This window comes from Pipistrellus hanaki (assembly GCF_964339955.1).
Source record: "Pipistrellus hanaki genome assembly, chromosome: 10".
In the NCBI taxonomy this organism is placed as follows: Eukaryota; Metazoa; Chordata; class Mammalia; order Chiroptera; family Vespertilionidae; genus Pipistrellus; species Pipistrellus hanaki.
This window is the reverse complement of record NC_140512.1, coordinates 15,488,153-15,502,100: the sequence shown is the minus strand read 5'-3', so window position 1 is coordinate 15,502,100 and position 13,948 is coordinate 15,488,153. Positions and strand designations below refer to the sequence as shown.

Sequence of the window (13,948 nt, the reverse complement as noted above, 5' to 3'; positions counted from 1 at the left end):
GGTCCGAAAAATACGATATGTTTCCACTGTCCCGCGGACCCAGAAGAACAAAACGATGCTCAACTAACCCAATCCCAACCCTTCTATTGAACTACAACTTATTTCTGGACAGTGAAACCATTCTATCCTAAACAGCCTGGAGAGAAAAGGAGTCCGTTTTAAACGTGCTCACAGCATTTGTCCTACCCTCTCTAACCCTCCCCTCCACCCCCCTCACCCCCCAAACTCCATCAGAAAACGTCGCCTAAGGACCCCTGCGCCCCTAAACCACACTTTTAGACATCGGGAGCCTGGAGCACCCATAGAGAAAAGTCTGTCTTCCTCTGATCCCATCACCAATGAGAAGCCTAACATGGCTCATCCTCGCCTTCGCGCCGCCCGGACCCCGCGGGGCCCCGCACCCGGGGCGGGGTGGGCGGGGAGCGTGCGGCCCGGGCGGACGGCCGGCGGCGCGGGGTGTGGCGCCCCTCCCTCCCTCCCGCCCTCCCTCCTCCCCGCGCGGCGTGTGACGTCGGCGGCGCCCACGGAGCGGAGCGGCGGCCGGCGGGGTAAGGCCGGGCGGGCCGGGCCGCGGGCCTCCTCCCGGGGCGGGGGCGCCCGGCCGGCGGGGCGCGGGGGCGCGGCGGTTGGGCCCGGGGGGCTGGCCCTGTCCGGCCCGTCGATCCCGTGTCCGCCGATCGGTCGCAGGCCCCTCCCCAGCGCGGGCCGCGGGGAGCTGGCGTTGGGGAGGCGGAGGTAGAGATAGAGGTGGAGGCGGAGGCGGAGGTGGAGGCGGAGGCGGAGGAAAAACTGGTCTCGGGGGCCGGGCGGCCCCCTTCTGCTCCCCCTCCGGCCCGGGGCCGGCGCCGGCGCCTCCTCTTGGGGGACCCCGTCCCCTCCCGGGACGGAAGCACTGCGCCCTGGGGGCCGGGCACCCCGTTTTCGCGGAAAGGCAGCCCAGTAAGATGAGTGCTTCTCCGTTTAGGTGAGAAGAGAGAAAAGAAAAGATGACCCTCCAGTGGACCGCAGTGGCCAGCTTCCTGTACGCGGAAATAGGACTCATTTTGCTCTTCTGTCTGCCTTTCATTCCTCCTCAGAGGTAGGAAACCTCCACCTGGTCCCAGGAATCCACATGGGCTGTTGAGTGTGATACGAAACATTTTTTTTTCTTCTTAAGATTTTAAAGTTTTGAGTGCTGATGGTATAAAAGGTGTCCTTCCAAATAAACTCTAAAGGAACAAATGATATAGAATATTAAAATAGCACTATAGGAAACTTTGTTACACGGAACAAATGAATTAGCTTTCTCACCTCCCTTCTAAAAGGAAAAGGGCAAGTCCTTTGGTTTCTGTTGATTACAGATAGAATAAAAGGTTATACTTTTCACACCTGTCTTGCCACAGATTCCACCTTTGTTTCATGGCCCAGAATTGGAAGAGCGAACTGAATGAAGGCAGATGGGTCAAAGGGTGCGGCAGTGTCCCACTGGGGCCAAGGTCAATGGAGAAACTTGAGCCAATATTAGTTTTGGCCTATGTAACCAATTAGTAGTTTCCTTAATGCTTAATTGAAATTTCACTACTTCCCCCCCTCCCACCACACACACACACACACACACACAAAAACACACACACACACACACACACAGAATTGACGAGTATATGTTAAAAGTGCTGGTTATGAAAAGTATCCGAGCCATACATTAGCGTTAGTTCCTTAGGAAAGGACCTTCTGAGGTCTTTGCTGACCATTTTCATTGAAGCATTGCCTCATTTTACCCTGTGATAATAATCCATTTGTTGAGAGTTTAGTTGTAGATCCAGAAACTTGCTAGTATGAATGATGAAATATACTTGTCATAAAAATGTTACAGCACATTGGTTCCTGCTCATGGCATGAAAGAAAATCTCGCATCAATGAAATCCTAAAGATGACCCACTGGCGTTTTTAGTTAAGATCCCATGACTGGAAGAGACGTAAGCACGTTTTTTACCTCTGCTCAGGGTTCAGGTCGTCTTTTACAACGCTGACCTTGTTTCTTACCTCCTTGGATTTCTACTCACTGCAGTCTTTGCCAGTGATAGCGTCACTTTTTTCTTATTAAAGAAAAGATGTTGAATCATACTGTAGGAAGAGGCCTTAGGGATAATTGTATCCAATCCAATTATCTATAAGGAAGGTGGTCCTTGAAGATTCCAAACAAAGATCTAGCTTTCAGTCTAGTGCTCTTTCTACTCCATCCTACCTATCCGTCATCATCTTGATTAGGTTTCTTTGCTTTTTATGAAGTTTTATTGATTTCAGAGAGGAAGGCAGAGAAAGAGAGAGAGAGAAACATCAATGATGAAAGAGAATCATTGATCACCTGCCTCCTGCATGCCCTGTATAGGGAATTGAGCCTGCAACCCAGGCTTGTGCCCTGGCTGGGAATGGAACTGTGATCTGGGTCATAGGTCGATGCTCAACCACTGAGCCATGTAGGCCAGGCTTGATTTTGTTTCTAATCCTCAGTAACATCCTGTTGAGCTTTCTTGCTAATAGTAGCAAGGACTTGCAAAAAAATATTTTTGTCATTTTATATTTTTCTCCATCAAAATGACCATAAATTTTGGATCTTTTTCTTCCTGCCAAGTATAATTTTTCCCCATCCTGATCAAGTAGCTATTTGATAGGTGTGTAAATAGATGCATACATTATATAAATATACCTTCTTATACATGAGGAAATATGGTATATTTGTACACATACCATTTATGATAATGTCCTTTGAGTGCATCTCCATCTTTATATCTTTTATATGTGTATCACCATAATCTTTTTAAAAGATCTTTTATTGACTTTTAGAGAGAGAGAGGAAGAGAGAGAAACAGTGATGTGAGAGTGACACATCATTGGCCCTTACCAGGAATCTAACCGGCAGTCGCTTGGTGCGTCGGACAGTGCCCAACCAACTGAGCCACACTGTCCAGGGCTCACCATAATCTTCAAAGGCTTCAATCTTTATTTCATTTGGCTCTCCATTCTTTTCTCATATAACCCACTAGTTAGACATATACTCAAAGGTCAGAGTGCTTGGGTTTATATCCCAACTGTACAAGTTATTCCAAGATCTTGGACAAGTGATTTAGCATCTCTGGTCAGTTTCCCCATTTATAAAATGGAGGTAGTACTGGTATCCACCTTATATAGTGATTGTGGTCATAAAATTAGCTAAAACATGTAAAAATGCTTAGAATCACAGTATAGCAAGGACTCAATATATGGTAGCGATTATTAACTGTTCCTTGAATTCAGTGTTAGTATAAACTGCTAGTTGTTCCCTGTAGTTATGTTTCCTTTTAACACTGGCCCTTGAAATGTGAATTTTCATCTGGACCTTGACCAAGGTATTTGCCACTTATGTTCTCCTTCTAAAAATATGAAGTTTTTATCGTGTAAAATTTAAATAGCATTTTTGAAATTGAAACAGAGACAAAAAAAACCCACTTAAACTTTTATTAGTCTTCCTCTCCCCACCAACTTCAAGTTATTACTTAGAGTTGTTTTCAAAACTCATTAATAATTTGTCATAACCTTAAAGTAAAACTTTTTAAAAAGCTGTGTTTTAAGTTTATTTACATGTTTATTATATATACACTAGAGACCTGGTACACAAATTCGTGCACAGGTGGGGTCCCTTGACCTGGCTGGCAATCAGGGCCTATTGGGGTCAGCCGGCCAAAGGGGAGGGACCACAGGATGTTGGCTGTGGGATTGCTCTGAGCACCATGGGGCAGCTCCTGCTTTGAGCATCTGCCCTCTGGTGGTCAGTGCACATCATAGCCACCGGTCGACTAGTCATTCAATCAGCCAGTTGTAATAGTCACTTAGGCATTTACATATAGATATAGATATAGATATAGATATAGATAGATATAGACAGATATATATATAGGTATATATAGATATGTATATATATCTTTGGAATCAGTAAACATGTTATTCATTTTAAATGTTCTGTGCAAAGTTTGTTACCGTTTCAATTGCGTGATGTTACTTTGTCACTTTTTGTCATTTATAATCCATACATTCTTACCTCTATGTCTTTGTTTATACTTTTTAATTCATCCATTCTAGAATATTTATTACCCCATTTTATTTCCTCTACGTTTAAATCTTGACTGTGGTAACTACATGGGTGTATGCATATATATGTATTTATGTATAGATTCATCAAGCCATATATTTAAGACTAGTGGCCCAGTGCATGAAATTCGTGCACTGGAGGGGTGTCCCTCACCCAGCCTGCACTCTCTTCAATCTGGGACCCTTCGGGGAACATCCTTCTCACAGTCTGGAACTGTTGGCTCCTAATCATTCACCTGCCTGCCTGATTGTCCCTAACTGCTCCCCTGCCAGCCTGATCACCCCTACTACTCCCCTGCTGGCTTAATTGACACCTAACCACTCCCCTGCCAGCATGATTGACACCTAACTGTTCCCCTGCAAGCCCAATAACCCCCATCTGCCCTCCCCTGCAGGCCTGGTCACCTCCAACTGCCCTCTCCTGCCAGCCATCTTGTGACAACGTGGGGACACTCATCTTCTGAGGATGTGGGGGCACCCATCTTGTGATGATGTGGGGGCAGCTATCTTGTGGTGGCCATCTTATGACAATGTGGAGTGGCCATCATGTGACAATGTGGGGGTGGCCGTCTTAGTGGGTGAGGGTCAATTTGCATATTACCTCTTTATTGTATAGGATTTTTATACTTTGCTATGTGTATGTAATACCTCAATGATTATTGAAATTTCTGATAAAAGTAGGGAAAGTCATTTAACATTTAACATTACTTGGGATAAATGTTAAATTGTACTCTGTAAAAATAGTTTAAAAAATAAATAGTTTAGAGAGTTGGACCCCTCACACCTCAAATGTTGCTAATTGTTGCACCAATATTTGTTATTTCTGAGTTATTACCAAGTGGTAGCTTCTATCAGCAATATAACATTTTACTATAATAATTTTTTTTTGAGATTTTAATCATTAGTCTTGCCTTTAAGTTATTTTCACTGTATAACATTTAAGATACCAGACAGAAGATAATCAAATGTCAGGTTATTATTAAATTTGGAAGAAGTTCTTTATTTTATGAGATGGTCTTATGAATTAATAATGCTCTGATATAGCCGAAACTGGTTTGGCTCAGTGGATAGACCATCGGCTTGCAGACTGAAAGGTCCCAGGTTTAATTCTGGTCAAGGGCATGTACCTTGGTTGCAGGCACACCCCCAGTAGGGGGTGTGCAAGAGGCAGCTGATCGATGATTCTCTCTCATGGATGTTTCAAACTCTCTATCCTTCTCTCTTCCTCTCTGTGAAAAATTAATAAAATATATTTTTAAAAATAATAATGCTCTGATATGACATAAAAATAAATTTTTGTTATTCTTTTTACTTACTACATAATTACCAAATGTCAATTCAGTATTCAGAAAATACTTCAAAACATTATTTTGATATTTTTAATACCTAATGTAATTGTATTGCTTTTCAGATGGCAGAAGATTTTTTCATTTAATGTCTGGGGTAAAATTGCAACTTTTTGGAACAAGGCTTTTCTTTCTATTATAGTCCTATTGATTGTCCTGTTTCTAGGTAAGTACTATTCCTCCTTTGAATGAGCTTACTCTAATTTTTATTAATGAATTCAGTGTTTTTTAATTAATTAAGTTGGTGTTGCTATTGATACACAGTTGACTTTGTATAGTATATCGATAACATAATAGAGTAGATACTGATATTTGTAAATAGACAGTTAATATTACTATTATATATACTGAAGCATAAATTTCAACAGAGTACAGTGGTTCTTGGCCTCTTTTAAGTTGTTTGGAGATTTAAATATACCAATATATATCCCTTTTCAGAGATACCAGCTATATAACCTTTTCTAACTGTGGTGTCCTAGGCACCAGGGCCTTAGCTGTCAGGAAGGCATAGAGGAATAGAATCACTAGGCCCTCAAAAGAAGGCTTAGATGCAGATTGTGACTCTTGATTGGATTCTGTTTAAAAAACAACTACAACACGGACATTTAAGGACTACTGCAAACATTTGAATATGGACTGATGGTTAGAGAATATTGGGGAATTTTTGTTAACCTTATTGTGATACCAGTGTTGTTAGATAGCATAAGTTAGTAACCTATAGTCTGCAGAACAAACGCCAATTTTGGAAATTAAAGTTTTAGTGGAATATAACCGTGCCCCTTTGTCTAAGTATTGTCTATGCATGTTTCCATGGACAACTACAGAGTACAGTAGTTGCAGCAGACACAGCATATGGCCAAAAGCATTCACTATCTGCTCCTTTACAGAAGTTTACCAACACCTGTCACAGGAATATGTCCTTATTTATAGAAACTACATGCTAAAATATTACAAGTGTCATGATATTTTCAAATTAATTTCAAATGTCAAAAAAATTAAGACAGATAAAGCAAATACGGGAAAAGGCAATTATTGAATCTAGGTGGTGGAAATATGGGTGTTTATTATACCAGTTTTTCAGCATGTTTGAAATTTTCATGATAACAGGTATCTTAGATATTAGATGTAAACCCTTAAGATTCTTGTCAAACCAGAAATTCCTTGAGTCTAAATAATTATATTTTGTAGAAGAAGTAGCTGAGCTTAGAGAATTAAGTAACTTTTCTGACCTCCCAGCTACTTCTTGGCACTTAAGCTTTTTTAAAAAAAAAAATGTATTGACTAATTAAAGAGAGAAAGAAATCGATTTGTTGTTCCATTAATTATGCATTCATTGGTTGCTTCTTACATGTACCCTGACCAGGGATCAAACCCACAATCTTGGCTTATTGGGATGACGCTCTAACCCAGTGGTCAGCAAACCGCGGCTCTCAAGCCACATGCTGCTCTTTGGCCCCTTGAATGTGGCTCTTCCACAAAATACCACATGCCAGCGCACACGTACAGTGTGATTGAAACTTCATGGCCCATACACAGAAGTCGGTTTTCGGCCTGGGTGAGTCTGTTTTGAAGAAGTGGCGTTAGAACACTCAAGGGGCCAAAGAGCCACATGCGGCTCGTGAGCTGAGGTTTGCTGACCACTGCTCTAATCAAATGAGCTACGCAGCCAGGGCTGGCACTTCAGCTTTTAATACACACTGCAGAGTATGTTTTCCCTCAGAATTCCCCAAGAGTGTTGTGTTTCAGGTTAAGTTTTAGAAGGGCCAACCTGGAACCATAACCACCACATATGTCACTGTTTTGTGAGAAAATGTTTCCTACATGCCATAACACCAGCCTCTGAAACGGAATCCTTTTAATAGGCCTGGGACCAACTGAGAGGGTATGACTAGGTAATTGCATGAGGATGTGAATGGATTTCTGCCTCATTCGAAATGTCAGCATTTGTCTCATGGTACATTATTGTTCATGTTATCGATTTAATCTCCAGAGTAACACTAAGTGAGTAAACAATAAGGAAAACAGATCTCACTTTGCCACCAGCCAACTGAATGTCCTTTGGAATGGCATTTCCTCTGAATCCGGTTTCTCTATTTGCAATGTGAAGGGAGAGGAGATGGTCTCTGCAGCTTTTCCTAGCTCTAAAGTGTTTTGAGATCTAATTCTAAAATTATCACAAGAATTTCTAATGAGAGCTGCCACATACCTGTATAAGGAAGGGAAGCTTTAGTCATGGTTTATTTTATCAGAAACCAATTTGAACTCACTTGAGCAAGAAGGGGGTTTGATAGTAAAATATGCAGCTGTTTCAGAGCAAGCCAGGGAAGGGAGGAAGCCAGATTCCAAGTAGGAACTTGTAGGAACTGAAGTGTCCCTGTTGTGTCCACTTGGCAGCCGTTTCTGAATCCCAAATCATGACTGTTGGCTGTAGCTCACATCTGTGGGCGGAGTGTGAAATTCCCAGAGAAGAAGGAAGCCATGGATGGCAAAGGCAGGCAGATAGGGACTTACTTTTAAGCCCCAGTGTGTACATCTGAGAATAGGGTAAGAACATTTACTTCCCTGAAGGGCTGGAAGGTTTAAATGCGGTAACATAAGGAAAGTACATCAACCAGTGTTCTTGTCACTAGAGTGACAGTGGCGTAAATAATGCAAAACTAGTTACTCAAGCTTAATTTATGTTTTACTTTGGAATTTATTTCATTTTTCTTGTTGCTTGTCTTCAGTAAGGTAATCATTACAAGATGTTTATATTCCTAGAGCCAATACCAACTCAAAAGTGGATGTGCACCTGTGTGTTTCGCAGTTGAGAATAGGCAGAAGGGAAGCAAAACACCCAGGGGTATGTTTAGCGTCAGTAGAAATTCATCCCAGGAAGTTTCCACAAATGACCCAAAAAAGATTCTCTCCACATGGCTTATAGAAAATGGACTATACGCCAAAACCTCACCTTATCATGGCCCCCATTCTTCTTTTCAGACATAGTCTCCTAGTTACTATACAGGTGATTCATTCTGTGGGTGGCTTTATGTGACCAACCACATTTATAAACTTCTTTGGCTTTATTCGTTAATTTTCAGCATTTCTGTGTAATGAATCCAGGAGTGTTACTTCCATTTAATTTTGAAGGAAGGTGAGTCACAAGCATAATGGCCCTTGAAGTACTATTTGGTTCCTCTGTCCTGCTCAGAATAATTCATAATTACTATTTTGTTTGTGTTTTTAGTTATATTTTAGTGCTTAGAATGCTCTTACTATATTGTTGAGGCAATCTGGGAAATGACAAAATGGAAATAACTATTAAAACCAAGGAAATTTTTAAAAGATAATTTAAAGCTACCTTATATACTTATATGCAAACAAATGGAAAACGTTAATAAAATGGGTAATTTTGCAGAAAAATATAATTTACCAAATGAATCCTAATAGATATAGAAAATTTAAGATATATGTTCAATTAATTTATGACAAAAGAGCCAAGAATATGCAATGGGGAAAGGCCAAGCTCTTCAATAAATGGTGTTGGGAAAACCGGACCACTCTCTTACACCATACAAAAATTAGTTTAATGTACACCTGAAACTAATACAAAATAATATTAAATGTAACCTGTAATTGAAAAATAAAAATTTAAAAATTAATTTAAAATGTATTAAAGACTTGGACTTAAGACCTAAGACCATAAAAGTCCTAGAAGAAATAATAGGTGGTAAATGTCTTGGCAATGATTTTTTGGATTTGACACCAAGAGCAAAGGCAACAAAAGCGAAAATCAGTGAGTGTGACTACATGAAACTAAAAAGCTTCTGCACAGCAAAGGAAACTATCTACAAAATGACAGATATCGTAAAATGTTAGTATGGTAAGAGAAGTAGGATTGTAGTGGAATATGACCTATGTTATTGTCAATAGACTAAAATTTAGTGAACCATTAGGGATAGAAAGAATAAAGGATAATAGTTTTCAGTGTAGCTAAAGATGAGAGATGGTACAATGATGATGAGGCCTAGATGAATAGTAAAAAACAAAAATGCCCTCAAGGTTTACCACTAGTATCCATGTACAGATCATCTGTTTTGAGCATGGTATCCTCCCCAAATATGTAGAGGAAAAGACAAAACAGCCCCTACCTAAAGTCCATCATTTAAAAGTTAGGGTAGGCCGAAACTGGTTTGGCTCAGTGGATAGAGCGTCGGCCTGTGGACTGAAAGGTCCCGGGTTCGATTCCGGTCAAGGGCATGTGCCTTGGTTGCGGGCACATCCCCAGTGGAAGGTGTGCAGGAGGCAGCTGATTGATGATTCTCTCTCATTGATGTTCCTGGCTCTCTATCCCTCTCTTTTCCTCTCTGTAAAAATCAATAAAATATATTTTAAAAAAATAAAAATAAAATAAAAGTTAGGTTAGTTATTTTAAAACTGCTTCCCATTTTAATTATAATTTTATATTCCTTTAGTTTTTAATGTGTTTTATTGAATTTTTTATTTTATTTTATTTTATTTTATCTTATTTTATTTTATTTTAGAGAGAGATGAAGGGAGAGGAGAGAAACATAGATTGGTGGCAGCCTCCTGCACACCTACTGGGGATCGAGCCTGCAACCCAAGCATGCGCCCTGACTGGGAATCGCACTATTGATCTCTCAGTGCATGGGACAACACTCAGCCAACTGAGTCACACTGGCAAAGGTTAATTTTATATTGTTAAAAGTAATGTTTTCTCTGTCTCTAATAGATGCTGTGAGAGAAGTAAGGAAATACTCCTCTACTGCTGTCATTGAAAAGAGCTCAACCAGCAGACCTGGTGCCCATGAACATACCCAGATGAAACTTTTTAGGTCTCAAAGAAATCTTTACATTTCTGGATTTTCATTATTTTTTTGGCTGTAAGTAAAAAAACCCACACACATACAATTTAAAAATATAAATTATGTTTCTCATTTTTTAACCAACACTATAGATTTTTTCTATAATATCTAGTATACTAACATCTTCAAAAAAGCATTCAAACTATATACCCAAATAAATAGCAAGCAATGTGTAATTATAGCTTGTAGGTTTGAAAGGTTAATAAGCCCTGCATGATCTGGCCCCTCTCCTCTCTGGAGCCTTGTCTCATACTGATCTCTGACATGTACACCACATTCTCCCACACTGACCTCCAGTGTTCGTTCGTTCATTCTTGCAAGGAATATTTATTTATTAATAATGTCCCCAGCTTCTTCCTACTTCACAGGGTCTTCACACCTGTTTTTCCTTTCTCTCTTCCCTCTTTCCCTGGCTAACCTTTCATCCTTCAGTCTCTTCCTAAAGGAAGCAACTGTGACCATCACTCCCCCAAAGTAAGCAGGCCTCCTCTTGCACACTCCCATAGAATGTATATATACTTTTCTTTTGAGTATCATTCATTCTTGTCATTTTAACTCTTGCCTCTCCAAATAGAACCTAAACTTTTGAGAGCAGGGACTTTGTCTCAGTTCTCGCTATGTTCTCAGGGCCCAAAACAGTGCTTCACACTTAGCAGTTCCTGAGGAAATGTCTGTTGAGTGAATAATTGAAGATACTGGTTACTACTTCTAACCATGGGAGTTACCCATAAATGTGAATGAGCAGTTTCAGGACATGACCAGTCTCATACGGTCCTCTTTAAATAGCAAATTTTGAACTGGGGAGTAGGGGGGGACTTCTTACTGGCCCTGCCACACTGTCTGAAATGCTGTTTCTGCTCCTCCTGGCTAGAGGCCTCTACAAAGAAAATTATTAAATTACTAAGTACCATTGAACCTATATTCCAAATGCTAGTCTTCTATCAAAGATTCTAAATGAATGAGACAAAGGCATGTTTTGACTGGAAGACTTGGAATTTTTTTTTAAATACTACTATGTCCTCTCTAATCACCATCTCTCTCCACCACCATACCTAAATGAAAGTTGTTTGACCAAGAATATGTATTTTCACATTTTCGTTTTCATTTTCTTAGAGTATTGAGACGCCTGGTTATCCTTATTACTCAGCTGGCAAATGAACTGTCAAACAAAGGAGTACTTAAAAGTCAAATAGAAAGTACTAACGAGGATGCCAGGAAATTAATGAAAGAGAATGAAAAACTAAAACAGGTATTTAAGTTTTCTTTTTTAAAATCTGCGTAAATGTTAATATTCCCAAGGGGTGGCATATTGTTTTTTAAAAAGAGCATTTGCTTGCCCTGGCTGGTGTTTCCCAGTAGTTAGAGCATTGCCTGTGGACTGAAGGCTCCCAGGTTTGATTCTAGTCAAGGGCACATGCCTGGGTTGGGCTCAATCCCCAGTAAGGGGCATGCAGGAGGCAGCCAATCAACTTCTTCCTTTCCTTTCCTCTCCTCCGAAATCAATAAAAATGTTTTTTTTGTTTGTTTGTTTTTGTTTTTGTTTTAAATAACCATTTAGATGGGAAGGGAGAATATCTCCATGTCCGGGGCCCCTGAACACTCCCTCTGAGGCCGAAGAGCTTGCGGGGTGGAGGATGGGGAGGGAGAAAAAGAAGAACAAGGAAAAAAGGAAAGATACGAAATTACTTTGGGCATTTTTTTTTTTCTTAAGTTTAAAATTTAGAACTCAGATCTCATATGTAAGTGGTTTTCGGTTCAGATTAAGCCCCATGTTTTGCTAATCTGCTTTTCAGTAAAAAGAATCAGTGGAACCAATCAGATGCAAAACAGATTTTCTCAAAGAAAGTATTCCTAAAATAATGCAATAAGATTATTTTCTTATCGTAGATTAATGAAATGCAAACAATTATATGTTAGACCAAGTCGTAGTTATGTAAAAAATAGTAACAGAGAATTCAAATCCTTATCCAAGTCCTAAAGCCTAGCCTCTTGTAGAAAGAAGTATGAGCACCACCCTTCATCAAATCTAAATGAGTTAGGCATTGCAGAGTACAATATAAAGCTTTCTAAAACCTATTAAATAAGTCAAAACACATTTCAAAAAATTCTGCTTGGTGCTGCAGTATCATGGTCACCTACTCAAAACCCTCTTTTACATTTGTTGATGTCTACCTTATTTCACTACAACAGAAAGGTATATGTTTTTAAAGTTTTTAAAATATATATATATTTTATTGATTTTTTTACAGAGAGGAAGAGAGAGGGAGAGAGAGCTAGAAACATCAATGAGAGAGAAACATTGACCAGCTGCTTCCTCCACACCCCCTACTGGGTATGTGCTCACAACCAAGGTATATGCCCTTGACCGGAATTGAACCTGGGACCCTTCAGTCTGCAGGCCTGTGCTCTATCCACTGAGCCAAACCAGTTTTGGCTAAAGTTTTTTTGTTTTGTTTTTTAATTGATTTTTTTTTAAGAGAGAGAGAGAGAGATTGGTGTGAGAGTAAAATATCAATTGGTTGCCTCCTGCACACACCCCAACTGGGGACTGAATCCAAAACCTAGGTTTGTTCCCTGACTGGGAATTGAACTCACAACCTTTTAGTGTGTGGCAGTGATTGGCAGACTGAGGCTTCAGAGCCACACGCGGCTCTTTGGCCCCTGGAGTGCGGCTCTTCCACAAAATACCACATGCGGGCGCGCACGTGCAGTGCGATTGGAACTTGGTGGCCCATGCGCAGAAGCCTGTTTTCGGCTCTCAAAAGAAATTTCAGTCGTTGTACTGTTGGTATTTGGCTCTGTTGACTAATGAATTTGCTGACCACTGGTGTATGGGAAGACACTCCAACCAATTGAGCCACACCAGAGTCAAAAAGGTATTTTTATAGAAATAGAATTAAAAGCTGTTTCTTAGATTGTACTCAGCATCTTTTAAGGAAACTTTTAGAGAATAACCATCAGTTTATTTTTTTCTCTGTTTTGTTCTGTTTTAAAAGGCATTGATTGATTCACAGATGTCATGTAAATTTCCCTCTGTAGTAAATATAGGTCTGGGAAGTCAAGCTGTTGATTTCTGAATATAAAAGCAAGCTATCGGTTATTTTTGCCTTTTGGGGACTGTTTTAGTAACAGAATGAGCCTCATTTTGTACCTTAATATTATTTGCTTCATTTTCTATCATTTGATCTTGTTTCCCCGTGGTAAAAAGAAAACAAAATCTTCAAAGCTTTAATTAATATGAAGGCTAACCTCACAGTACACAGCCTTGTCTTTGTAGTCTAACCGTGTGCCTATATTGACTTAACATTATGCCCATCATGTCAGATTGATGAGTTGTAACTACTACTATTATTCTTTAGTTATTTGCTTCCTTCTCTTCAGCTCTAAGGAAATGTAAATTGTTTTGTAAAGTTTTGGTACCATTATTTTTCTTATATACATGATAATTAATGTACTTAAATTAGTCTTGTCCTTCAAAGAAAGCATCTTCCTCAAAACATTTTGGAATTGTTTTCAGACCCAGTTACTATTGCAAGGAAGATTTATTTAGGACTACTGATTCTTTGATCCCCCACAATTTCTTTCTTTTGTTGTTTTTCTTCCTTTTGGTTCCATGCTGTCCTAGTTCCCTGC

General features: G+C 39.9%; 1 protein-coding gene across 4 annotated transcripts in view; it reads left to right on the top strand.

Annotated features, from left to right (window-relative positions):
• Nucleotides 1-497: 497 nt before the first annotated feature.
• Nucleotides 498-13,948, top strand: part of LOC311629569 (B-cell receptor-associated protein 29-like) — a 29,754-nt gene continuing 16,303 nt past the window's right edge. For 2 of the 4 annotated variants that reach the window (XM_084897793.1, XM_084897791.1), the window contains exons 1-5: nt 498-548; nt 965-1,078; nt 5,516-5,616; nt 10,183-10,333; nt 11,429-11,564. In XM_084897793.1, the coding sequence (XP_084753919.1) occupies nt 987-1,078; nt 5,516-5,616; nt 10,183-10,333; nt 11,429-11,564 (480 nt within the window). In that variant the 5' untranslated portion in view covers nt 498-548; nt 965-986. Of the gene's footprint in view, nt 549-755; nt 1,079-5,515; nt 5,617-10,182; nt 10,334-11,428; nt 11,565-13,948 lie in introns of those variants that run through there. The other 2 variants (XM_084897792.1, XM_084897790.1) reach the window with 1 other exon arrangement.